Source organism: Gekko japonicus, unplaced genomic scaffold (assembly GCF_001447785.1).
Source record: "Gekko japonicus isolate JY-2015 unplaced genomic scaffold, Gekko_japonicus_V1.1 scaffold694, whole genome shotgun sequence".
Classification (NCBI taxonomy): domain Eukaryota; kingdom Metazoa; phylum Chordata; class Lepidosauria; order Squamata; family Gekkonidae; genus Gekko; species Gekko japonicus.
The window spans coordinates 558,324-586,099 of record NW_015177028.1 but is presented as its reverse complement, the minus strand read 5'-3'; the positions used below and the strand labels follow the sequence as shown (position 1 = coordinate 586,099).

The 27,776-nt window shown below is 46.2% G+C and overlaps 1 protein-coding gene across 2 annotated transcripts in view; it reads left to right on the top strand.

The window, feature by feature from the left end:
* The window catches only part of ELF1 (E74-like factor 1 (ets domain transcription factor)), a 124,936-nt gene that overhangs the window by 65,994 nt on the left and 31,166 nt on the right, over window positions 1-27,776 (top strand). Inside the window, exons 3-4 of one of the 2 annotated variants that reach the window (XM_015427867.1) lie at window positions 3,736-3,910; window positions 12,260-12,370. In XM_015427867.1, the coding sequence (XP_015283353.1) occupies window positions 3,736-3,910; window positions 12,260-12,370 (286 nt within the window). Of the gene's footprint in view, window positions 1-3,735; window positions 3,911-12,259; window positions 12,383-27,776 lie in introns of both variants that reach the window. The other variant, XM_015427866.1, reaches the window with a different exon arrangement.

Here is a 27,776-nt window from a genome sequence, read left to right as displayed (position 1 = left end):
AGTTCCTCGGTTCTTCTCGAGATATCATCATCCAGAAGCGGAAGCAACAGATGCCCTTACTGCTGCCTGGCCCCAGGGGCTCCTTTATGTGTTCCCTCCACTTCCGCTGATTCCCAGAACAATCCGTCGGATCCGGGAGGAAAGGGCACAGGTCATCCTGGTGGCCCCCTTGTGGGTAAGACGGCCCTGGTATTCAGCGCTGTTGGAGCTGGCCATTTTGCTGCCTCTACATCTGCCGAAGACTGCGGACATGCTGCTGCAGGGACCAATCTGGCACCCCCATCCAGAGTGGCTCTCTCGAACCGCCTGGAGATTGAGCGGCAACAGTTCTCCCAGCTGGGTTACTCAACACAGGTGATGGATATGATGCTAGCATCCAGACAACAATCCACCATCCGTATATATAATACGACCTGGAAGGCTTTCGTCAGATGGTGCAGAAGGAAGAAGGTCAATGCTCTGTCCCCCACAGTGGCCTCCGTGTTGGCCTTTCTGCAGGATGGTCTGGATTCCGGGTTGGTCGCTACCCTTCGCAGACAGTTGGTGGCATTATCTACCGTCCTTCCATTACTGGGGGGATATAAGTTAACCAAACATCCACATCTCCAGTTATTTCTGCAGGGAGCGTCGGCAAAGTCTCCACCACAGGCCCATCGGTTCCCTACGTGGAAACTAAATACAGTCCTGACGGCTCTGACCAAGTCTCCCTTCGAGCCTCTTAGGGAGGTTCCCTTGAGGTGGCTAAGAATGAAGACGCTCCTCCTGGTGGCCATTACATCGGCACGTCGAGTATCAGAGATTGCCGCCTTCTCCGTCAAGTCTACACTGTGCATCTTTCACAAGGATAAGGTTGTCCTCAGGACTGACCCTACCTTCCAGCCGAAGGTGTTGTCTGTTTTCCACCGTTCGCAGGAGGTATATCTACCTTCTTTTTGTCCTAAGCCTAAACACCCTAAGGAGGTCCTGTGACATAAGCTAGACGTTAGGTGTGCGCTGAAGATTTACATTCTCAGGACGGAACCAATCAGGAAGACGGACTTCATGTTCATCAATATATCTTCACCCAGAGTAGGTGACAGAATGTACAAGACGTCTATCAGCACGGCTCTTAGATCCTGCATATCAGAGGCGTACAAGGCGGCTGGCCTGGAGGTTCCTAAAGGAATCACAGCGCATTCCCTGAGGAGTGCATCCACCAACGCAGCTTTCTCAAACCGGGAGACGGTAGATGAAGTGTGCAGAGCAACAACCTGGACTTCCATCTCTACGTTTGTCCGGCACTATAAACTGAAAACCTTTGCCTCTGCGGATGCAGAGTTCGGAAGAAGAGTTCTTCAGCACATCTTGATTGCTACTGACGAAGCGACCCACCCAATTGAGGGACACTGCTCTGGGAGATCCCATGGAGATGTCTTCCACCTCAGAGGGAGAATGGCCATAGACACTTACCGTGAAGGGTCCTTCTCCTCTGAGGTCAGGAGGACATCTCGGCCCTCCCGTATTCATCGTCTTCTATATCTGTGGTGCTGATCTCTTCTTCCTTCTAAGTTCTTCTCTTTTCTGCTGTCAGACTGTCTGTCCTCAAGTTTAAGTTAATAATGTTTTCAGAGTTTTCTGTTCTTATACAGGAGAGTTAGTTTGGTTAGCGTTTACTGCTTGCGGAGTCCCAGAACTGAAAGCGGGGCTATTCCCAAGGCAGCAAGAGGGAAAAGTGTTTCCTGCCTCCCTAAAGGAATGGTGGGAATAACCCATGGAGATGTCCTGACCTCAGAGGAGAAGGACCCTTCACGGTAAGTGCCAATGGCCGATATGTATGTGGAAAGTCTGAATATATTGCCTTGGATTCTACCTAAGTTTTCTGCATATGCTAGAGTGATTTTTCATTGATAGCACTCTTATTGCAAGCCCCTATGGTGCTGTTCCTGGTGGTTGCCCAGGACATGGTTTTGGGGGTATGGCAGGCTCCTATGGGAAGTGGGACTTGATGAAAGTTGCCTCCCCTTCAGCTAGCAGTGTCTCCTGAAAGTGGGAAACTTCCTTGGTATCCAAGCCATTATAGTAGGGAGAGGAGTATACGTGTGTTTATCTGATAATATTTATGCAAATGTATATATTGGAGGGAAGGCAGGGTGGTGCAGCCTGATCTCGGAAGCTAAGCAGGGTCGGTACTTGAAAGGGAGATCACCAAAGGAGACTCTGCCGAGGAAGGCCATGGCAAACTACCTCTGCTTCTCCCTTGCCTTGAAAGCCCCTTGCTGGGGTCTCTGTAAATTGGCTGTGACTTGACTGCGCTTTATGCACACATATTTGCATGGTTGTGTGACCAATCCGTTGAAATAACCTTTCCTCTGTACCTTAATGAGACTAGTGCAGAATTTACCTTCCAGAGAATTTTAGCTGCAGAGCCGTGGTGGGTTGAATTCAGTCTTGCCTTGGTAGCTTTTATTGTCTAGATTTCTAGTGGACCTTGAATGCATTTTTTATTTACAAAGCAAAAGCACATATTCTGGATCTTTTGGCAGTTAACGCAGAAAGAATCTGTTTTGCGATCTGCTTTGGTTGAAGAACATCTAATGTACAATCCAAGTGGGATGATCCACCAGAAGTTGGGCAATGATCTGGCAGTGAACTGTGGTCCGCCTTCTGTTTACTGTTGCTGGGGGCGAAAGGGGGATCAAAAGTATTTTCAGGTCCTTGGAGCTTCTGGAGAAGAGTTTGACCATCTGTGTATAGTGTTGTATCAAAGGTTTTGAAAAGAAAAGAAAGAAAATGTCCACTGGTCTTTGGAATCAGACTGTATATTGAGTAGATAGTACTTTGTGGTCTGTGTGCATTGCATGAGGTTAGTGCCGGTGCAGTGGCAGGATCCAGAAACTCCTAAAACTAGCACTGAGGTGCGAAAACCCTCTCCCCAGTTGCAGAGGGGTTGTTCTGTTATATGATGCTGTACATAAAAATACATAAAACAAAATTTAAAACCACAATTTAGGACTGTTTTAATCAAATGCAGTACATAAATCAGTCTTCAGCTGTCTCCAAACTATTGAAAATTGGGGGGGGGCAGGTGCCCCTCCCGCAGGAGGCTGTTCCATAAATGTGGGGCTGCCACTGAAAAGACCCTCTCTTGTGCGCCCGCCAGGCAAGCCTCCTTGATTGATGGGGCAGTCAGGAAGGCCTTCTCCTATGATCTTAATTCCCAGGCAGGAATATGTATGGGAGAGGTCAGTCCTTCGGATACCCTGGTCCCAAGTCATGTAAGTCTTTAAGGGATATAACCAACATCTTGAATTGGGCTTGGGTGTGTAATTGCTGTAGTGTCAGGGTTATTTGTGTAAGCATTTGTGGGGTGCTGGTATTTGGGGTATTATTTTATTTTGCCTTTCTTTGCTTTTGCTTCTTTTTTTTTAATAAACTGGGATTTGAAAGTTGCCTTGAGCAATGACGAGAGGTGGGTTGCAAACGTACAGGTGCGGAATGGAGCCTGGGAACCAGAGGGAGTGGTCTGTTTGGAGCCTCTTGAGCTCATGACTGCGGTGAGATTTGGATCTGAACACGCCAAAGCTCTCGGCGCAGTCCCTTGACCCTTATGCTGCATAAGCTGTCAGAGTTTGGAAGGACCAAAAACCTCTTGCCAAAGGCAACGCCAGGACTAGTGCACTTCATAATTGGAGAGCTGGTGCAATTCATGATGAGCAGCTCCAGCATGACTTGATTCCCCCCTCCTTTATTTAACAGCTGGGTGATCCATCTATCTTTCCTGCTGTCATCGTGGAACACGTACCAAGTGCTGATCTCCTGAACAATTACTCGGGTTTATCCTGTGTGGCTGAACACAGTGTCATGATAACAGAAAATTCACTGGATGTTGCAGAAGAAGAAATTATAGAAGACGATGACATCACTCTCACAGGTTTGTGACAGGAGCATTTTCATACACTGTTGCTTGGGACCCTGTGACTCCCCCTCTGGCCTCTCTTCTCTTCAGTGTAGCAGCTGCCTCTGGAGGCACGACTGGAACTGTTACTTGCCGGTTCAGACACCGTGACAAATAATTTGTTTAAAATCTTTATTCGCTGCCTTTCTTCCTACAGAGCTCAAGGTGGTTTCCAGGATTGATAAAATGCATTAAAACATTTAAAAACATAAATCCAAATTTTAAAATCACAATTTAGGACTGCTTTAGTTAAATACAATCCTAAACAAAACAGTCTTTAGCTGCCTCCTAAACATTGAAGAGGGGGGGCAGTTGCCCCTCCCTGGGGAGACTGTGCCATAATCGTGGGGCTGCTACTGAAAAGGCCCTCTCTCATGTACCCACCAAATGAGCTGCTTTGATTGGTGGGACGGTCAGGAAGGCCTCCTCCTGTGGTCTTAATTCCTGGGCAGGAAAAAGGGTGGGTCAGAACCACTGGGAGAGTTTGGGAAAGATGTTAGCGGACTGGAGCTTCCCCTTCCTTCCCTGGGCAGCATGCTGTTTGTCCCAAAACTGTTCTCTGAGGATTGGGAGAGCCTGGAAAGCAAAATGTGCTACAGGATTGGGGTGAAGGGGTTGCCTGTGGTAACAGCAGGGAATCAGGCAGAATATCCTCTTTGTCTGTCTTCCGCTGATAGCAGCTGTGAGGGGATCGAGGGGAAAACCTACCGTCCCACTTGATTCCCCATTTTCATGTTTTGCTTGCGAGGCTCTCCCAATCCTCAGAGAAGGGTTTCAGGACACGTGATAGGCTGCTTGAAGGTGAGGAAGGTGGGGAAAGATCTACTGCACCTGCACCTTCTGTGTGAACTCTTCCAGGCTCTTCATACATCCATGCAGAGTTCATTCCAGCCTGAGACAGTTTAAGGCAGTGGGGTTAGGCTTGAGTAGTAAAAGTGGTAGCATTCTGCTGACTTGAACCTGGAAGCTTTAGATCTTTAGCAGCTGAATGTATTGAATGTCTGAACTAGCCATAGTTGCGTAAAGGAATACGAGTGAGCAGGTACTCCGTATACAAGCCACTCATTCACCTTCAGTCTTTCAGAGCTGTTCTCTCAGGAGCAGTCCTCAAAAAAACTCTCTCAGCCCCACCTACCTCTCAGGGTGTCTGTTGTGGGGAGGGGAGGGGAAAAGAGATTGTCAGCCGCTCTGAGACTCCTTTGGGTAGTGAAGGGCGAGGTATAAATCCAATCTCCTCTCCTCCTTCTCTGCAATCAGTTCTGCATTCTTATTACACGAACATACATGAAGCTGCCTTACACTGAATCAGACCCTCAGATAGGAACCATTAGACAACAAGACAGGTGGCTAGGTTCTGCACCCAGGTTTATAAGGAACGCAAAAAGCGAGGCAAATAGGCCATAGCTTTACATTTTAATAAATTTTAAGTGACTTTTTAAATGGTTTGAAAGGTTAAAAATGCAATTCTATTCCTCTCATTTTTTTTTATAACCCTTAAACTTGTATGGTATTATGAGCTTTTTCTTGTTGTTATAGAATCTTGGGGATTCTTTTTCATTGCATTTCAAATTGATTGAATTGTACTGGTCGAAGACTGTAATAATCAACTGACTGACTGACTGACCCTCGGTCCATCAAGGTTAGTATTGTCAACTCAGATTGGCAGCAGCTCTCCAAGAGCTCAGGCAGAGGTCCTTCACATCACCTACTGCCTGGTCCTTCTTAACTGTCAGTGCTAGGGATTGATCCTGGGACCTTCTGCATGCCAAGCGGATGCCACTGAGCCAGAGACCCTCCCTCCCCTTGAGTTTGGCCCTCATTAAAACTCAGTGCATGACGTTCTCTGTCCTCCGTTGCCCATCAAGGTGTCTCCACTCATGGGGCGGTCCATTCACAACAAGCGTGAGCAGAGGCTGCCGCACTAGGGCATGCTGTGCAGAGGCTGCCACCCACTTGGAATGGGTGGCATCCTGGTTTCCATTTTATGGCTGGGGAGCTGTGGCCAGTGCTTTTGGAGTCCAAGCCTTTGCTATCCAGTGGCCTACCCTGACTGACTACTGTGGAGGGAGTGCCTAGCTCTGATGTAGATGCTGCACATATAGAGGGTCCCAGCTCAGGGAGTCGAGGCCAAGTGTGGAATGGGCTTTCCCAAGACTTTACAGAACTGCAGCCAGCCGGGTTGCTAGGGAGATGAAGGGCCACTCCTTAGTCTATGGGCTCATGACAGAAACCAGAATTCCCTTCCTGTCACTTCCACATTCTCCGACAAATGTTCGCCTTTCAGTCTGCTTTTGAAATTTCTTCAGCTTTCAAAGTATTTCATGATAAGGTCGGTTGGGTGGGGTCACTGGTTTAAAGAGAAAAATAAATCCCGCTCAAACTCACTGGGCTAATGCTCAAACCCAAGAAGCAGTTTATTTCTTCACCTCTGTCCCTGTTTCTTTAAAATCCTAACTGCTTCACTTTTTTGTCCTTTCTGTTAAATTGACCCCCCCCCCAAAATCAAATTATTGATTACTGTCTATGTTAGCTAGATTCCAGTCCAGTAGCACTTTAGAGACCAACAAGATTTTCAGTGTATGAGCTCCTTTTGTCAGATATTAGTTCCTATTTCTATTTCCTTTCCTCTGATACAGCCTTTTTAAAATCGTGGCTTTGCCTGTAGTAGAGCTAAATCCAACTATCTCTATTTCCTATGTAGCAAACAATGCTCCGTCTTAGTCCTGTGTTACCTGGCATGGCTGATGTCTGAAGAGCTTAGGGAGGGCTGGGGCCATGGCTCCGTGGCAGATCATCTGCTTGGCATGCAGAAGGCCCCAGGTTCTCCAGTTAAAAGGACAAGGTAGAAGGAGAGGGGAAAGACCTCCGCTTGAGAGCCTGCTGGAAAGCTGCTGCCAGTCTGAGTAGACAATAATGACTTTGATGGACTGATGGTCTGATTTAATTCTACAATTGTGTGCTCTGCAAACAAAAAGTCCCAGGTTCAATCCTTGGCATCTCCAGTTAAATGGATCTGGTAGTAGGTGATGTGAAAGGCCTCTACTGGAAATCTTGGAGAGCTGCTGCCAGTCTGAGTTGACAGTACCGACTTTGATGGACCAGTGGTCTGATTCAGTATAAGGGAGCTTCTTGTGTTTAACAGCTGTTTACACATAATTACTGGGCTAGCAGAGAACTAAGGTAAGTGAAAACTGGGGTACATAACCAACTAAATGAGACAAGAGTTGCTGTGCTTACATGCCGGGTCGCATCTGTGGAGTCAAGCAAAAGGTGTGGCATCCGGCGCCCGCCCATGTCCCCTTGCAAACAAGGTTTTCTCCCTCTGAGTTGGAGGACATCCTGTGTGGGTGATTCCCATCCATCATTCAGGGAGGCAGGACTTACAAAAGAACTTCCTGTTTCCTGTGGTGGGAGTCACCCTTTCCTCAGTTCTTTTCCTGCCTCAAGAGGGAGAGCAGCTCGTTAGGCTTTGCCAAACCTTTTACCTTTCTTACCTTCTTGCTAAGCTATTTCTTGTAGAGCATTAACCCTCCTTTCTTCCCCTTTTCTTTCAGACCTTTCTCTGGACGGCCTTCTATCAAAAAAATAAAAATAATAACAATAATAATTACAAAGGGGGGCCTTTTAACCCCCCCAGTTTTTTCCTCTCCTCATCTCCTAGAACTGCCGATCTTCTCCTCCTCTCTTCCAGCTTGCCTCCTAAATCCTACCTCCTCACCCGATCGCCTTTGATCGGAGGCCGCGCTCCGCTGCAGTTACTCTGCCTCTAGCCGCAGCCGCCTCTAACCGCAGCCGCCGCAAGCGCCGCGAGCGCGCGGCGCACGTGGTCCGCCGCAGGGAGAAACAATGGACCAGGAGGACGATGCGGAGCAGCACAAGGCCAGTTTAAAGCCGCCTTCGGGCGCTCTGGATTCGGGGGGCAGCGCTGGCTGCCGATCCCCGCCTGATTCGGGGGGCAGCGCTGGCTGCCGATCCCCGCCTGATTCGGGGGGCAGCGCTGGCTGCCGATCCCCGCCTGATTCGGGGGGCAGCGCTGGCTGCCGATCCCCGCCTGAATCGCCCGCAACTGCAAATGGGCGCTTGCCAAGCTCGGCCACGGCCCATGAGCGCGCATCCGGCTCGGCTGAAGCCGCCCTCATCGGGCGCTCTCGATTCGGGGGGCAGTTCTAGCTGCCGATCCCCGCCTAAATCGCCCGCAAATGCGAACGGGCGCTCACGAAGCTCCGCTACGGCACATGAGCTCCTGTCCGGCCCGGCATCGGCAACGAGCCTCCGAGGCCACGATGGCCGGAGACAACGAGGAGGAGGAGGAGGAGGACGCAAAATGGGCGCTCCCTTCGCTCGGCTAAGGCCCATGAGCGCCTGTCTGGCTCGGTATCAGCACCGAGCCTCCGGGATGCTGGCGCCACCATGAGGAGGAGGACGACGACGGAGAGGAGCAAAGTGGTGATGTACCCGCTCGCGGTCCCCTGTTCCTGAGCTCTGATGGCCATGTCCCTTTTAAGGCAAGCTAGGGAGGAGATGAGCCGGAAAGAGGGGGGAAGGAAGGAAAGAAGAGGCCCAGGTCACCGGTCCACGGCTCCCTTAACCGGCAGGCCAATACCGCCCTAAGCGTCCCGCTCCCAGACCGCCTAAGAGGGAGAAAATCAACCCTGCCCCACGGGTAGGCTAAGGACGTAAGCGCATTCCTCCTCGGCCCTAACCTTACCAAAACCCCCGCGCGCTGCGTGCCACGGAAGCCTTGGGAGGAATAGGTGAAACCGCTCATTTGTTTGCAGTTTCATGCCTTTTGGAAAATCTTTGATGATTTCAAAGGAGGTCTTTCATTGAGGGACGGGTGCCCTGCATTTCCCATGTGTGACAACTCTTAGCAACCAACAAAACCTTGGCTGAACCAGCTCTGCAGGAAGGCTCATGGAAAAAAACTGGAGAGCGAGAGAGAATTGCCTTCTCCTCCCCCCCTCCCCCCCTCCACCTTCTACTCTGGTGGAGAACAATGCCCAGCCATTTGTACACCCTTTTGATGTGTAAAGTGACCCTGGAGAAGAGGGAAGTTTACTCGGAATTAACTGCAAGAGTCCCGGGCCCTTGGAAAGTATTTTCTTCTCAAGGAGAGTCCCCCTTCCTCATTTTGAGGGGGATATAGAATATATTTCTGGCCCAAGCTGGAAGTTTCCTTTTACTTGTAAAATGCCCCCAGGACTGCAACCTCGCAGACAATGAGGTCTGAGGGGGAAGTCTTTGTTCTCACGGGTACCATTCCAAAGCGGCTTGCTTGAGAAAAAAAAAAGAAAAAAAAAACCCTCTGGATGAGAGAGGATGACGGAACTTCATGTGGATGCTCTCTGCACTGCGTGGGTTCTTTTAAATATGGTTTCTTCGTAAATGTGTGCTTCAAGGACGCGAGTGCACAATTGTCCAAAAGAAAACTGGGACAACGGATCGATGCCTTGCCTGGCAAAGACAGACACCGGCCACTAGAGTGAGCTAGTCCCAAGCCAGAGCGACTGTAGCACGCCACCCCATGGTCGGCATAGGAATTGTTAACAAACGCATTTCCAGGAGACGCTTGAAAAGAGAGTGAACTTTGATCAGCACCCAGGCAGTGTAGCCTTAGGCTTGACTTGTTGTTTGAGACTCAAAACAGCGGTGTCGAGACCCAATAGTCTTGTCGATGCAGGGTTTTTTCCGCACGGGTCGAGCCGCAAGACGGCAGGTAGAAGAAGAGAGATTAACCAAATTCCTTCCCACTACCTTATGTTGATGTGTTTTTGTCTTCACCCTTTCCATTGCAGGAACGTGCTAACAAGAGGGAGACACCCCGCCCCCGCCTTAACACGCTGTTTTACAGCAATGTGGATCTAAAGGGATCAACCTCCCCCTGCCCCACTGCAGTCGCATGCAGTGAGGATGTGCAGCCAGCCAGTAATGAGACAGAGGCTTGGCTCACAGCTGGGAGACACACGGTTATATATATTCTGCATTGCGTTTGCCAAATGTCTTTTCACTTTGGTGGGGTGCATTTCTGTGGATTGGACAGTCTGCACAGGCCGTTGCCCACACCCTTTCCCTCCCTAGGATTGTCTTCCTTCCAGGCTGAGCCTTGGAAAGAGCTCCCTTCAAAGACTTTCCCTTTATGTGCTGTTTAAGTTAGCACACCTCTGGGATTCTCATTTGTTTTAAGCCTCGATGTACTCCATCTGGGATTCTGGTCAATTCCGTGCCAACCCCAGCATTGAGGCACAGAGAGCGAGCGGGCCTTGCAGGCTCGGGAACGCCTAGCAACCCCCATTTTGGGGAAAAAAAAAAAATCTCTCTCAATCTTCTGTGTCAACAGAGACAGGCACCCCCCCTCCAGGGTCCAGTGCCTTACCTGACACTAAAACAAATCTCGCACCCTTCAGGGCAGAGCGGGAACTCTGAGTTTTACCCTGACAAGGCTCTTGTGTTTTAGGAATCTGTCTATGTGCAGAATCTGCATTTCCAGGACGCACCGTGGCTCGAAGGGGGGGAGCCATGTATTGAGTCACCCCACCTCCCCGACTGAGGTCTATTGCAGGTGATTCCTCTGGTCTCTTGAGTCGACCAAGAGAGCCCACACTCTTGGCCGGGACCATTCCGTGTGTTTAGAGTGCCTACCAGATAATACCTCTGTTTGTGTTTCTCCTGTTAAGAAGATACAGGCCCCTGTCCTTCAGAGCAAATGCACTGGACACTTGACACGAAGCTTAGGGTTTTTGGGGAAGGAATTCTTTACAGCAGGGATCTGCCTTTGAAGTACCTTTTCCTTGGGTGCCCTTCCTTGGACGTCTGCTTCTAAAGGTGATAAAGAATAGTTCTGCGAACAAGTTCTGACAACAAGTGGCGGCATGTCCCACGTCAGTGCTTTAAAGGATGCCAATCTCCTGGTTCTGGAAGGAACGGAGCCAGTTGGCAGCGTTGGCAGAGACGCAGAAGGGGACAAAGAATCTTTGTTCAGATCTAAGCATTTCGGCCTTGAGATTAGAACCTTTAAGCAGATGTGTCACTAAATCGGTAGCGAGAGAGAGATTGACCAAACTCTCCCAACCACCTTTTGTGTTTTTGCGTTCTGTGTTTCGTGTTTTGGTCTAACCTTTCCTTCACAGGTATGTTCAAAGGGAAACAACCCTCCCACAAGCGCTGCATTAAGAGCAGCCTAGATTTAAAGAGCACCTTGCTCTACCTGCACTGCAACATGCAGAGGGATTGGGCTTTCAAGGAAAGAGATTGGAGAGCATAAAGTTTAACCTTGCCTTCTGGGTTTAATGTTCACGAATATGGATTACGGGCTAGAGATGCGTACTCGTCACAGCCTAACACGGTGCTGACATTCTGACATACTCTCCTATTCATAAATGGGAAAGCTCCCATTCTATGCTAAACAAGGGCAGGGTGCTAATAGCCATGGCAAATTATAGTTATTCTTATGGTAATTAATAAATTATAAGCCACAGGCATCCCTGCAACAGGGGGAGAAAGGCCGTCTGGCTCCTTATTGCATTCTATCCTTATTGCTTCTATCCAACACACCAGATCGCATTCTTCCATTTGTTTTCTCAAATGTTTGAGTTTTGCCCTTTGGTATTCTTCATGGGACTGGGACGTCTGCATAGACTCGTCCCTCCCACCCTCTCTCCAAGGATTTTCTTGCCTTACAGGCGGAGTTATCTGGAAAGAGCTCTCCTTTCAAAGATGCTTCATTTTGGTTTTTGGCCAATCGTCAGGTGAAGTCGTGTCTCCGATGGTGGACGAGGGGAGCCCTGTCGGTGCGTTCGGTCCTATGCGTCTTTCATAAGGACAAGGTAGTACTTAGAACAGATCCCACCTTCAGTGCCAAAGTTAATTCTGTCTTCCACAACTCCCAGGAGATATATCTCCCTTCTTCTTCTTCTGCCCGAACCCAGTCCACGCCAAGGGGAAGACTGGACACACACTAGATGTGCGTAGGGCACTTAAGAGTTACATTCATCGGACCGCTTTCTTCCGCAAACAGAGGCTCTCATCCTCAACGTCTCTGTCCCAAATCAGCCCTGAGCGCTACAGTGAAGTGATGGACCAGTGGTCTGATTCAGTATAAGGGAGCTTCTTGTGTTTAACAGCTGTTTACACATAATTACTGGGCTAGCAGAGAACTAAGGTAAGTGAAAACTGGGGTACATAACCAACTAAATGAGACAAGAGTTGCTGTGCTTACATGCCGGGTCGCATCTGTGGAGTCAAGCAAAAGGTTTCTTCTGTATTGCATGCTAGAGCATTCATCAGTTCCTCTCCCCTTTGTCTCCTCCCTCCGCCCCTTTCTTGCAGTTGAAGCATCCTGTCCTAATGGAGAAGATGAAACAATGCAAACCATTGAAGCCGCCGAGGCCCTTCTCAATATGGATTCCCCGGATCCGTTGCTGGATGAGAGGAGAACGAGTGAGTCTGATGGTAATAAATCTTTATTCTTTAAATAAATAAAGAGTAATCTTTATTCTTGTGCAAAATCAAAAATGGAAGAAACTATGTGTGACCGTGATGTTAAAGTTGGGTGTTTTGGAAAGAGAATCTCAGAAGAGAGGAGAAGAAAATCAAACTGTGTAGGTTCACTTACTGGGTATTCTACAGAAGAAAATGAGGCTGATTTTACCTGGAAGTTCCTTAACAATTCTTATGGTTCTGATTGCCTGATTCTAGAAAATAAAAGGGGCCGCGTTGTGTTTGTTTTTAGTGGCCCTCTCCTAATAATGGCCATGGGGGCCTTAAGGGAAAAAGAGTCAAGTTCATTGAAATCCTGTTGCTCTCAGTAGGTGAGGCTTAGGCATGTGCTGCTTTACTTCCCCAGCTAAAATGAATGACCAGTGGGTGGTCTCCCTGCTTGGCTTCCAAGATCTGGGAGATCAGGCTAGTCTGGGCCACCCACACTTGGGTGGTTAAATCAGGAGGGAGTTTGAAATGTTATATCTCAGTTTTCCTTCAGGGAGCTTATGGTGTAATTTGCACAGGGTTTTTGAGTTCTCTTTTCACAACAGACCTGTGGGAGTTCAGGGTCACCCAGTGAGCTTATTTTTTTTGAAGCCAAGTTTCTTTGGTCCAAGTTGTCATTTTTATTGTCTTATAATCAAATATAATTTTGCTTGCTTATAACCCAAGGTAACAAAAAAAAGACCAGGACCAGCTATTCTGTCAATGAAACAAAATATTCATATATACGATTCGGCAAAGGCGGCCTTTGGCAGAAGGGTTCTGCAATTTGTGTTTTTTCACATGCGGACGACCTCCCATCCCAACATTAGGGACACTGCTCGGGAAGGTCCCACACAGGATGTCCTCCAACTCAGAGGGAGAACGACCATTGGTACTCACCGTGAGGGGTCATTCTCCTCTGAGGATTGGAGGACATCCTGGCCCTCCCAGGTCGCCGTCATGCGTGAGTATTGGAGACTAAGTTTCTACATTCCCTACGTTCTAACTGTACTACTATCTTATGTATATAACCCTATTGTAGAAAGAGAGAAGTTAAGAATTTCCTGTACGTGGTTATGTTCTTTTAAAAGGATGTCGTTAATAGGTTATCAGCCTTTACTGCTTTTCGGAGTACCCGAACTGAGGAAAAGGTGACTCCCGCCACAGGAAACAGGAAGTTCTTTTGTAAGCCCTGCCTCCCTGAATGATGGACGGGAATCACCCACACAGGATGTCCTCCAATCCTCAGAGGAGAATGACCCCTCACGGTGAGTACCAATGGTCGTTTGTTTTTAGTGGCCCTCTCCTAATAATGGCCATGGGGGCCTTAAGGGAAAAAGAGTCAAGTTCATTGAAATCCTGTTGCTCTCAGTAGGTGAGGCTTAGGCATGTGCTGCTTTACTTCCCCAGCTAAAATGAATGACCAGTGGGTGGTCTCCCTGCTTGGCTTCCAAGATCTGGGAGATCAGGCTAGTCTGGGCCACCCACACTTGGGTGGTTAAATCAGGAGGGAGTTTGAAATGTTATATCTCAGTTTTCCTTCAGGGAGCTTATGGTGTAATTTGCACAGGGTTTTTGAGTTCTCTTTTCACAACAGACCTGTGGGAGTTCAGGGTCACCCAGTGAGCTTATTTTATTTGAAGCCAAGTTTCTTTGGTCCAAGTTGTCATTTTTATTGTCTTATAATCAAATATAATTTTGCTTGCTTATAACCCAAGGTAACAAAAAAAAGACCAGGACCAGCTATTCTGTCAATGAAACAAAATTTAGATTAGTTGTTGTAGATTTTCCGGGCTGTATGGCCATGATCTTGGCATACAGCCTGAAAAATCTACAACTAATGAACTCCAGCCGTGAAAGCCTTCGACAGAATTTAGATTCAAATGACCATGTTTTGTTGTACACTACAGTCACTATTTCAAACTAGGAATAAGGCCCATTGTGGAAATAAATACGGGCTTTAGAAGGAGGCTCTGGGTGGGTGCCCCAGCTTTGGGCACTCAGCGTCAGTTTGCTGTGGCGACCTCAGCAGGGTATGATGACACAGAGTCCACCATTTTCTCCAGGGGAACTGATCTCTGCCACCTGAAGACCAGTTGTAATTCTGAGTGTGATCGCCAGCCCTCACCTGGAGATTGGCAACATTGGTTCCCCAGGAGGGAATGACTGGTTTGGGAGGGTGGAGTCTATGGCATTGTACCTCTCTGAGGTTCCACCCCCTCCTCAAACCCCACCCTCTCCAGGCTTCACCCCTCAAATCTCCAGGGATTTCCCAACCTGGAGTTGTCAACCCTATCTCCTTCCCAACCAACCATCAACCTTCCTTTATCTGCCCCTCTGACTTCAGCTTTCCATCTCCTCCTGCCTCCCTGCAGCCTCTACCTAGGAAGAGTACAGTCTTTCTCCGCAGTGGGGACCAAAGCAGCTCACATCATTCTCTTCTCCCCCTTTTCATCTGCACAACAACCCTGTGAGGTAGGTTAGGCTGAAAGTTGTGAATGGTCCGAAATCACCCACTCAGTTTCCACAGCAAGAACCTTAGTTTGGCAGACCCTGCTCTGAAGCGCTAACTGCTACGTCACACTGGCTGTCATAGGATGGCCACCTCAGCAGTGTATAATGACACAGAGTTTACCATTTTCTCCAGTGGAACTGATCTCTGCCATCTGGAGAGCAGTTGTAATTCTGAGTGATCTCCAGCCCTCATCTGGAGACTGGCAACAATGGTCCCCCAGTTTAAATTTTAAATTTTATAAATAAACAACAACAAAAAAAAAACAATGGTCCCCCAGGAAGAAAAGAATAGTCTTTCTCCACAAAGACGACCAAAGCAGCTTACATCATTCTCCTCTCCCCCTTTTGATCTGCACAGCAACCCTGTGAGGTAGATTAGGCTGAAAATCTGTGACTTGTCTAAAATCACCCATTTAGCTTCCACAGCAAGAACTTGGGTCTGGCGGATCCTGCTCTGAAGAGGGTGGACTCAATGGCATTCTATTCAGATGAGGCCTCTTCCCTCCCCAAACTCTGGCTTCCATAAACTCCACCACAAAATCTCCAGGAATTTTACAAATTGGAGCTGGCAACCCTATTCAGGACTGGCCCCAATGAGTTCCCCACAAAGACCAAAGTAGATCTGGAAAGGGCCTCTTCCTTCCACCTTTTTACTGACAAAACCAAGCTTGGTTACCTGGCAACAACCCCTGAGGGGAAAGTGAGCCACACAGCAGGAGAAGAGAATGGTTTGACTGCTGCTGGCCCACCTCAGTAGCCAGCCAGCCACAGAGAAGCCAAGCAGCAGCAGAACTGTTTTCGTTAGGAGAGACAGCCATTTTGGCAGTTTCTTTTGTCAGGGAACAGTGGCCAGGATGCCAGTGGGCGGGAGAGAGTGTCAGACTCCTGCAGCAATCAGTTCCCAGCAGCTTTCATTCAAAGAAGTAAAGTTTATTGAGACAATTGATAGTATGCAGATATCTTAACCATTTCATGTTAGAACTAAATAAGAGCGTGCAAAGCGTTATACATCGTTCAAGGAGGCCTCCTAATGGACCAGGGCCAATCAGGGGTCAGGTCGAAGCCCGCCAACACAGAAGACACAGCAGAATAGAAACTTAACATTCCAGAGTTACCCCACTCCCATGGCAGTCAGCACTAGACAGAGGCCTAGCTGACAGAGAGGAGCAGACCCAGCACCCAGCCAAGGTAACAGGTCAGCCCAATCATCCTGTTGGTAGTTGGTAAAGCAGCGTACAAATTGTTCAACTATCTGATTAACACATTCATTTTTGTCCATGTGTCTCTGGATGATGGGCTGTGCTGAGCCCCCTGGTAATGCCCCAAACCTGCAAAAACTCCTTCCAGAACTTGGCAACGAACTGGGCTCCTCTGTTGGCGATTATTTTGCTGGGCACTGAATGCAAACTCACTACATGATGCATGAACAATTTAGCCAAGACCTTAGCAGTGGGCAGTTGTTTACACAGGATGAAGTGAGCCTGCTTATCTTTGAGCATAAGCTGGTTAAGTGTGGGCTGGATAGTGCAACTGTTGGATGGATTCATGGTTGGTTGAAAAATCATACCCAACGAGTGCTCGTAAATGGCTCTGCGTCTACGTGGAGGGAAGTCTCGAGTGGAGTGCTGCGGGGCTCGGTCCTAGGCCCAGTGTTGTTCTCTGTTTTTATAAATGACCTGGAGGAAGACATAGAGGGGATGCTTATCAAATTTGCAGATGAAACGAAGTTAGGTGGGATTGCTAATTCTGAAGAAGACAGAGTCAGGATTTAAAAAGATCTAGATAGGCTGGAACAATGGGATGAGACAAATAAAATGAATTTCAATAGAGATAAATGCAAAGTCCTACACTTAGGTACAAAAAATCAGGCTGTGTATGGATTATCAGGGTTTAAACGCTGTCTCTGCAGCTAATGCCTACCCCCTTCCCTCGATCAAGGACCTCTTAACTGAAGCCTCGAGGGGCAAAATCTTCACCAAACTGGATTTGAGGGATGCTTATTTTCGTTTGCGAATCCAGAAGGGGGACGAGCATAAAACGGCATTCAACACACCATTGGGGCAATTCAAATACCTGGTTATGCCATTCGGATTGGCTGGGGCCCTGGGGGTCTTTTTGAACTTGATCAATGAAGTGCTGCACAAGCACCTGTTCAAGGGAGTCTTAGTTTATTCTGATGATATCTATTCGCTTGATAACTCTGAGACTCCTTCAGGTAGTGAAGGGTAGAGTATAAATCCAACTCTTCCTTTTTCCTTCTCATGTGACTTTGGCACGGGAGATACTGGAGACCCTATATAAACACTGATTGTTCACCAAACTTTCCAAATGTGAGTTCCATAAGAGTGATGTGGATTTCCTGGGCTACCGCATCTCAGGGGAGGGACAGGGGATGGACCCGCACAAGGTTGCAGATATGTTGGGTTGGGAGGCTCCTTGCATCAGGAGGCAACTCCAATCCTTCATAGGGTTCACCAGTTTCTATTGCCCCTTCATCCCCAACTTCGCCCAAGTGAGTCTACCCCTCTCAGACTTGCTAAAGACTAATGGGAAGGGCAAAGATAGAACTAAACCAGGAGCTAAGTTAAACTGGACCCCAGAGTGTCAACAAGCGTTTGAGGAACTATTTACCTCTGAGCCCATTCTCCATCATCCTGATGAAAATAAAATGTTTGTGGTTCAAGTCGATGCTTCAGACATAGCTATGGGGGGCAATCCTGCAGAAGGGAGCTGATGGTAAGTACTCTTGAGTGGTGGTTTTGAGCCAATGGCTGATGGAGCGCACAGCACAGCCAATAGGAGAACTGGAAAGTGCCAATACGCTAGGGCTTTTATATATATCAGATGACTTCTCTGGCAGGGAGCAGCAGTAAATCATATGCTATCACGGCAAATAAAGATACACCATAGGTAATGTAATTATTTAGATCCCAGAGTGAACAGCATATTTCGTCGGACAAAATTCATTCCAGAATATTTAGCCTGTGAAAACTTGATTCAGGGAGTGTTATATAAAGTGTTGGTGGAAAGTGCTGTCAAGTCACAGCTGACTTCTGTTAATCCCTCATGGGGTTTTCAAGGCAAGAGACAGACAGACAGGTAGTTTTATCCATTGCCTGCCCCTGCGTAGCGACCCTGGGGCGTCCTTGGTGGTCTCTCATCGAAACACTAACCAGCTTAGCTTCTGAGATCTGAGGAGATCAGGCTAGCCTGGGCTGTCATGGTCAGGGTTGTTTTATAAGGTATAACATACAATTGGCTGCAAATACAAAAACATTCTACTGTAATTTAAATATTTTCTATCTAGATAAGGTGAAGGCAGGGGCAGAAACGTTACTCTTGTTAAAAAAATTGAATGGGTATTTGAGCTACTCTCAATATCTCAGTACCATCTAGAGACTTCTGAATAATGTGTACATTGCTATGGGAATCCACAGAATATGTCTAGTTTTTTATTGCCCTCACTAAGAGCACAGGTTCAAAATCTGTCAGACTTTCTGCAGTTTGGTGTCGTGGTTAAGTGCGCGGACTCTAATCTGGGAGAACTGGGCTTGATTCCCCACTCCTCCACTTGCACCTGCTGGATGACCTTGGGCAAGCCATAGTTCTATCAGAGCTGTTCTTGAAAAAAAGAGCTGGTTTCTGTCAGACTTCTCTCAGCCCCACCCACCTCACAGGGTGTCTTTTGTGGGGAGGGGAAGGGAAAGGAGATTGTAAGCCACTCTGAGACTCCATTGGGTAGTGAAGGGAGGGCTCTAAATCCAATCTCCTCCTCCTCCTCCTCCTCCTCTTCTTCTTCTAGCAAGTTTTCACATTGCCTGCTGGGCACTATTTCTTCAAGCAACAATGTTTGGAAATTTATTTCCTGGCGTACATCAAAGCTTTATGCAGTCCATAAATGTATTTGTGCTGCAATGGCAAGAAGCCCAACATGAGTTCTAAGCAGAGCTGCCGGGGTTCATTGGACAGGGTTCTAAGAAAGGTCTAAAAATCTGGTTTTGGAATATCTCCATATCATTCACATTTTCTGTAATTCTATCTCACAAGTAATTTGGCCTACAGCCTTCCCCAGAAAATATTCAATCGCTGAGGAAACCAAATTCCCAGCTCTTTTGTCTGACAAATATAGAATGGCGGGACATTTATTTTTAAAGGCAGCTAGACATTTCTTCCATAAAACCTATTAGTGGGGAGATACTGTCATTCCAAATAATTCCAAATTCTTTATACATGCACCCTTAATCCTGAGTAACTGATAAAGTGGCCCTGCTTTTTGTATACAGTAAGACTTGGACAATATTGTTAGAAATAGGGAGCCCAGAAAAGTTAAGGTGTCAACAAGAAGGGCACCAATAAATATTGGGGAAGTTGGGATTTTTGTTGACAGGAAACAACTAGTTTCATTTGTCTTCTGCATGTTTGCAGAACCATCTTCCGGGTAGGTTGTAGGTATGTAGGGCTCTCTTCCGGCTGTGCTCCTGCAGGGTGCAGGGGGGGTTGGACGAGATGACCTGCAAGGTCCCTTCCAACTCTAACATTCTATGATTCTATGATTTGTTCCGCCATCTAATCATAAGAGTCTTTTAGTCACTTTTAAATAACTGGACTCAAACTGCTTCCTGTCAGCTGTCCCAGAAGCTTCAGAGAAATCTTCAGCAGTCCCATTGATCTGATGTTTGAGGTTTTTTTTACTTAATTATTGTGGCATACTGTGAAACATTGAGAAATACTACTTTTAGGTATTCAGAAATAGCCTGTTCTTTCACAGTAATATTGCTTGGGTCAGCCCAGTTGTCCAGTTCACTAAGCAAAAACATATCATTTGTTATAGAAAGCAGGCAGATGGGTGTTTAAGTGTTAAAACTGTTCTTACTTGTCTCTCTTGTGTTTAGGAACTATAATTCCCAACCTGGTGGAAATTTATCAGTATACTTAATATCAGAGAAAAAAGATTGGAGCTCACCAATGTTGCATCCACCTTAAAGAGTTCAGGCAGTAACATATTCATAACATATTCATGCCTCCCCCTCCCCCAGATTTCCTATTTGCCATTTGTTTAAAAAACCCCAAAAACTGTAAGAATTTTTAAAATATAATTGGTGGCTAAGCATGAGTATTATTTGAGTCCTCTAACCTTGAGGCCAGATGAACTGTTCTAGGGCTATCAGTACTTGCAGATTCAACCATCATATGATTCCCAGATCAAAGGAGATATCTGTGCTTCAGTTGAAAAATGCATCTCCTCCTGTAGACTATAAGCTGCTGGTTTCCAAAATATACATTCATCCTTTCTACAACATCAAGTCCAAATCTGATCAGAGCTCTTTGGTATTCTGCCTTCTTCCTCTTAAGGAAGTTGTTATAAATTTTGCATTCACAAAACAGATGTTTTTGTAGTTTCTGCCTTAGCATGGGCCCCACTGAGTTGATGTATTTTGTTATTAGAGGGATATGACTTGTCAAGTACAGATGGCAGTGCACTGATGATGATGCGTTAAAAGGTGGGAAAAGACGACTTGCCTGTGAGGAAAATAACTGTTATTTTGGTCAGACCTGTTTGCAGACCACATCGCTTCCATCAGTTTCTCCTAAACAGTATCATTGAATTTGAGACATTTGGAGTTTAAAATAAAATAACATAACCCATTCTCAGAAAGATTGTGTTAACAACAACAAATCATAATTTTAAAAGATTATATATTAACAGGGGGGGAGAGAGAGAAGGGGAAAAGTACACTCATTACAGTGTTTCAAAAATTCAGGCAAAGGTCAACCGTCTCCTTCCATGACAAATATAAACAAAGCACATCCTCTTATAAACTTAGCCCTTAAATCTTCTTCAGCGGTAATTCTATTCTGAAAATGTTATCTTAGACATGAGAGCAATTCTCCATAATCTCATAATTCAGTCCCTAAGGGGTGAGGGAGGAGACAGGATTTCCAACAGAATGTGACATGCTGTCTTGCAGCAGTTAACAAGCTTGAGATACACACTCTCTCTCCAAGGCAGGCAGACCTACAACCCATAATGAGGCATAATATAACAACCACAGGATCAAACATGCCATCTTTAGTTTCACAGGAGGACGGTCACTGTCTGGCCTGTCTTCAGCTTCAAAGTTGACCCTACACAGCAAGATTAGATTAGTGAAAAGATAACATCCTGTTGTACTTCTCAATGCAGATGATGCAAAAGTGAATTTGTACTCTGTAATCATAACACTGTTACAGATGAGATGCTGAAATGTATACATTAATTAAAGCAAGCTAAGGCCTAGTTTATTTATAGGTGGTCAATTGACTTCATTATTGATCTTCTGTGTGCATAAGCAAACCTGCCATTGGTTAGGCCTTTACAGTTAAAAGCCTCTAGGGGGTGCTGTGCACCCCAGCCAGAAGCTTTCCCCCCACCTAGGAACCACATGCTTCTGTGCAGCAGCAGCCTCCCCCCCCCATTCCTCTTTTGTGGTTTTGGAGTCTCCAGCTACAGTAGAGAGGATTTTTCTTCCAGATTTGTTGAAGCTGCATCAGCTTCTGAGTGCTCCCAATGTGGGATGAAGATGACCTAAACTGACGAACACAAGCTTTGTCTGTTATTTTTGGGTGAAGGGCATAGTGTTTCCACATGTAAGGCCTGCCAACACTTCACCCCTAAAGGTCAGCAGGATAGTGTCAAAACTTAAGGCAACGTTGTGAGAGAAAGCCTTTAAAGCCTCGGAGCCCTCGTCCAAGTCGGCCCAGGTGGAAGCTCACAGTTCCACATCTTCAGAATCGACGTGTTCAGCTCCACCTCCCGGATCCGTGTCTCAGTGGATTCATTCTTGGTTGTGCTCCCCTCAGGCTCATCATGCCTCTTCTGAGCTCCCAGCTAAGAAGGCTAAAGGCAAGACAAAGGAAAAGTGTGGATTGGCTCCTCTGCAGAATGCGCCCTTCTGCACTGCAGAGCTAGCGACAACCTTTCAGGAGAAGCCCAGGGCTCCATCTCCAGGTCCAAGATCTTCACGTGTTTCTATCTCCATTGGGGAGGGGGATGCTGGCTTACCAAATAGCCAGGTTCTGCATGAGTCCTATCCGGAGCAAATGGTCACAGTTCTGTGGTTTTAGCCCCAACCGCCTATGTGGTAACCTTCACATCCTTACTTGATGTCTTGGGTATATGGAGGAATTGGGTGACAACTTCACAAGCCCCGGGATGTGAGTTTGTATCATTACACTCATCAGGTGTTGTGGTATCCACCTTCAGCAACCAGTGCGCACAGGCCACATTGTCCTATTCCTGCAGTGAGAGGAGGAGAAACAGCAATTGGATCCAACGGATCTGGCACAACATCAGATCTGAGCCCAGACAAAAGGGTAGGCAAGTCATTTCCAGTGTTTCCCATGGAGGATCTCCAAATGTTTGGAGAACAGATTATTCATATGGCCCAGTCTCTCACAAAGGATCTCTGCTTAAATTGGGACATCATCCATTGTGACCTCAAAGTAGCTGTTTTATTACTAAGGAACTTCAGGAACAGAATGGGAAGGGAAATTGCTGAATTACAAGTTATCACAACACTTGGAACAAAAACCTCCCCAGGACTCAGCAGGGATATTGGATTTTCATCCCATTACATATGCTAACTCATTCAGTCCTCACATATTTATTCTCAATGAGAAGGACTATAAATCCTCTGCATTTTGTTGGAAAATTTGGTAAAAGTAGTTAGATATTCAGAGCTTGCAATGAATCTTTGTTCACTGGAGAGAAGGCATATTCTTTCTTTGTAAAAATCTTTATTTCTAAAGGGAAAGGTACACAGGAAATCTACAAAACAACAAACACTTAAGACTACAGCCTTACTGTTACAAGTACAACAACAGACTGACTGACCACAGGGTTGGTAATGGAGATTCTTCTTTCTTCTTGACCCTAGAAGGAAATCACCTGAATACATTAACCAATGATTGTTAATAAATAGGTTCCAGTTTCTTGGGCTTTCTCCCCATTGGCTTCATGCCAGGTTCCTTTCCAGGTCAGTCTAAGCAATAGCACACAAGATAAACACATTATAACCCTATAATGGCTGAGTTTAGACCTTGCAACACACGTATTTCCAACATATTTTAGTGTGTTTCTTTTTCAGAATAGTATATTAGAATACTGAATCGATGTCTGCAGACAACATTACAGCCAGCTCAAAATATACTGTTAAGTGCCCTCCACACGCCCTCTATGCCTGAGAGGAAATAACTAAGATTCTGTTACTTCCCACAATTAGAAAAATCACCTTTAGACATTTATCTGCTATTCTGACATATCTACTGCTTTACAACTGTTGACCTTATAACCTTAACTTGTTATTGAGTTTTTCACTTTGCATCACTTAAACATCATCACATTACATGTTAATTTGCTGTTAAATCCCTGTCTAGAAGTTTAGAACCTCATCTACCATTCCAGTGTATTTGAAAAGGTGTGCCTTGCACGTGAAAGCTCATACCCTGAATAAACCTTTGTTGGTCTTAAAGGTGCCTGGTTGGACTCTGAATTTGTTCTTAGCTGAGGCACGAGAGTAGCCAGTCCCATCCATCCCTGTTCTGTCCACTTTAACTGCTGGAACAGCTAACACAATTGTACCTTTTAAGACTATTTTATTCTCCTCATTAAGCTGCATTTCCTAAGGGCCTTTTTTGCCATTAAAGTCATAGCTGATTTATGGCAACCCCATGGGGTTTCCAAGGCAAGAGATGTTCAGAAGTGGTTTGCCATTGCCTGCCTCCACCTCACAACCCTGTTATTCCTTGGTGGGCTCCCTGCTAAGTACTAGCCAGGGGCAGGGCTAAGACCTGACGAGATTGGGCTAGCCTGGGGTATCCAGGTCAGGGCTCCTATGGGCATACATTTTGTAAAATACACGGGGATAGAGGTTTTACTATCTAGTGATTTGTTTGGTCATCCAGCAATATTCCTGGACAAGCTACTAAGAAGATATCACTTACTATAGTGCCTGAGTTGGCTAGTCAATCACAGGCTTTGATCCAGTGATACACAAGTGGACTTAGCACAGTTATGCTTGCACAAGATCTTGCACAACAGTGCCTTTCTCCCTAGGTATTATAATGCCCTAGGGGTTGCCAACTCCAGGTTGGGAAATTCCTGGTGATTTGGGAAGTGGAGCCTGGAGTTTGGGGAGGCGAGGGAACTCAATGGGGTATAATGCGAGAGTACGCCTTCTAAAGCAGCCATTTCCTCCAGGAGAACTGATCTCTGTGGTCTGGAGATCAGTTGTAATTCCAAGAGCTCTCCAGCTATCACCTGGAGGTTGGCAGTCCTGTAGTGCCCAGAAATTGGTCACATGACATCTTGCACAAGCAGAAATGCGGGGGGCGGGGGGATACAGTAGATCTGATTTAGAGCAAGCAGTTACTGGTTTAAAGTATTTATTATATACTACTATGCCATTAAAGGTGTCTGAATCAGAATCTACTGATTTAAAGCAAGCAGTTACTCATATTTCCTCTTGCACAAGAGCTCAGGCAAAATGCAGGTTTTGCACTGGATCCAACCCATTGCTCTTCTTAAAAAATCAGTTCATTCAAAGGAAGGTGGACTAGGCTCCATTAGATGTTGATAGGTTTGATTTGTTAAAGGTTACCAGGATGCTTTTGGTAAGTCAACAGTTTTTCTCTCTAAAACAAATAATCCTTGAATGAATAGTGATTATGAGGCTTGAACTGAGTTGGCCTAATTGGAAGACTTGACAAATTTATGTTTGACTGGCCCACATTCCATAAGGATGTTCCATAAATTGTATAAAAATTAAATCTCACCTTGAACTGCAGTGGAATGATAGACTGAGATGAGACAGGAACAATTCACCACTTGCTATGCCATATGAGTATGTCAGAATATTAACATACATAAAATCCCATCTTCTGTATATATAACCATGATCTCTTGAATGTTATAAATATATTCTTCCTTCGGGATTAGGCATCCCGCCATCTCTGATTTTTAAAAACCATGAAGAACTATGTGTGATGCTTGCAGGTGCTTTCCAAATGAAAGTTTATCCATGCCTCTCTTACTTAAGAACCTTATTTGGCTAGATTATTAGTGCTTCTTTGATGATGAAGAAGAAGAGATTGGATTTATACCCCCCCTTGTCAGGTTCCACAGCCGACAACTGAGTACACGCTTATCAGAAAGGTTATACTTTATTGAAGAGCTATAGATGCATTAACAAAGCATAATGGGATATAGGGTATTCGTATGCACACACACCCTTCCTTGGGCCAATTAGCCACATTCCCGCATGCGGGAGAAGGAGCCCCAGGCCATTAGAGCCAAAAGCTGGGAACCGACAGCACTCCCACGGTTCCCTCACTCCCAGGCACCACACCACCTGCACAGCTATAGATAAGCAAGCATTACAGCAGTGAAGAAGCACAGAAGGAATGCAGCAGTACTATGTACACAGGTCACTGAAACATCTGAACCCTCCCGCTACCATGGCAGCATAGCTGACACCCCCCTTCACTATCTGAAGGAGTCTCAGAGCAGCTTACAATCTCCTTTCCCTTCCCCTCCCCAAAATAGACACCCTGTGAGCAGAGTTCCGTCTCAGCTGAGTTAGTGTGAGCTAGTTCACAGTTTTTTAGTCTCTGGCTCACACATTTTTGTCTTAACTCAGGAAGGATGGCTCCAGAGCAAACTAATTCATGCAGTAGCCAAATCGCTCGCTCACAACTTTCATGCCAGTAGCTCTCAAAGTAGAATTTTTGCTCACAAGACTCCACCTTAGAGGGAGCATTGCCTGTGAGGTAGGTGGGGCTGAGAGAGCTCTTTCGAGAACTGCTCTTTCCAGAACAGCTCTGAGAGAACTGTGGCTGACCCAAGGTCATGCCAGCAGCTGCATATGGAGAAGTGTCAAACTCGCTGTCTCGTTTGCCATGTTTTGGGGAAATTCCAGAGGAGGGGTGAGTGTGAATGTGTGAGAGTGATAATGGCTTTATTGTAGGGCAATGCATCTCAAGTAACTTTCTGAAGATACCTCCATTTCCCAGGGATTTTGGCCAGATGGCCTTGGTCTGTCTCTGCACCCGTCACCTTAGCTGAGATAACAAACAGATAATTTACAGTTGGGGTGTTAGAAGCAAGCTGGATAGGCAGGAATGAATGGGCAGGGTGATTGGAGGGGACCGCATTTGAACCAGGGTGTTAGAAGCAAGCTGGCTAGGCAGGAATGAATGGGCAGTGTGATTGGAGGGGACTGCATTTGAACCAGGTATAATTGGGGGGTTTTGCGCCAGAATCTCAGTTCTGACTCAACAACGTTCTTAGCTGGGAACATCTTTGTTCTTCAGTAAACAAATCACCTTCAGTGAGTGTTGTTGAGAGTAACTTTGTCCAAGAGTCTGACAGGAATGGGGGAATCAAACCTGGTTCTCCCAGATTAGAGTCCACACTCCTATCCACTCCACCAAACTGGCTCTTAAGTAGGAAAGAGCAAGAGTCCAGTAGTACCTTAAAGACTAACAACATTTGTGGCAGGGTAGGAGCTCTTGTGAGTCACTTCAGAGCAGCAAATTATTTTCCAGTTGACCCTAGAGAGGATTGGCAGATGCTTCAGTGGATAAGGTCTGAGTTGAGGTATACTGCCTTGTCCAAACTGGCTGTCTGTGGAAAATGTTAGACTATAATGCCTCTCATCTGCTGCACCTATACATTTAATACTAACCAGGGTCTATAGCCAACCATGCATTCAAAAGATGTAACAGAAGAACAATTTCTGTTCATTACCCCTACACTTTACCCCCTCCTCTACATTGTTCAGTCGCACAGTCAAGTCTGACTCTTCGCGACCCCGTGGACCACATCACGCCAGGCCCTCCTGTCTTCCGCCGTGCTTCGGAGTTTGCTCAATTTCATGTTCATTGCATCAATAACACTGTCTAACCATCTCATCCTTTGCCATCCCCTTCTTCTTTGACCTTCAGTCTTTCCCAGCATCAGGGTCTTCTTCTCCAGTGAGTGCTCCCTTCTCATTTGGTGGCCAAAGTATTTGAGCTTCAGCTTCAGTATCTGGCCTTCCAGGGAACAGTCAGGGTTGATTTCTTTTAGGATTGACTGATTGGATCTCCTTGCAGTCCAAGGGACTCTCCAGAGTCTCCAGAGACTCTCCAGAGTCTTCTTCAGCAGATTTATCTGCTATCCCATAAATAAAATTATGGAGAGTCTACATTAGGGACGGTTACAAACCGGGAAAATGTGGTTTTGACAGTTTGTGGTTTGTGGCCAAATCACAAACTGAACCACGACCTGAACTGGGGGGTTCATTATCAAACCAAACCAGTTTATGGTTCATGGCCCCGCAAACCCTGTTGAAAAGGTTTGTAGTCTCTTTAAATGGGGTTTGCAGAAAGTCCCAAAAACAGCTAAGTGATGGGGAACAGCCTGCTCCCAGCCACTCAGCTGTTTCGGGCTATCTTGTGCAGTCCCTTTAAACTTAAAAGAGACTGCAGAGGACAGCTCAAAAGATAACTGAGCTTCAATTTTTTTTTTAACATTTTTTTAACATTTCTTGTTGCGTTTTATCTCTACAAACTACAAAGGGTAAGGGTAAAGGGTATTCTAGACTAAAATACAGAGTAAACAAGGATCATATAACAGTCTATACATCAGCTTCTTGGTATTTCCCTATTGTTTCGCTTTCAAAAATGTGGAGATTAGCTATTAACATCACTTATTCAAACTTATTCTTCGGTTTTATTCTATTGGGTTTTTTTTTTTTTTGGTAAACAAAGTTTTTATTTTCATAGGAATTCAACATTTGACATTCAATCATGTACACTTTTCCAATGTTTACCCCATTCCCATTTC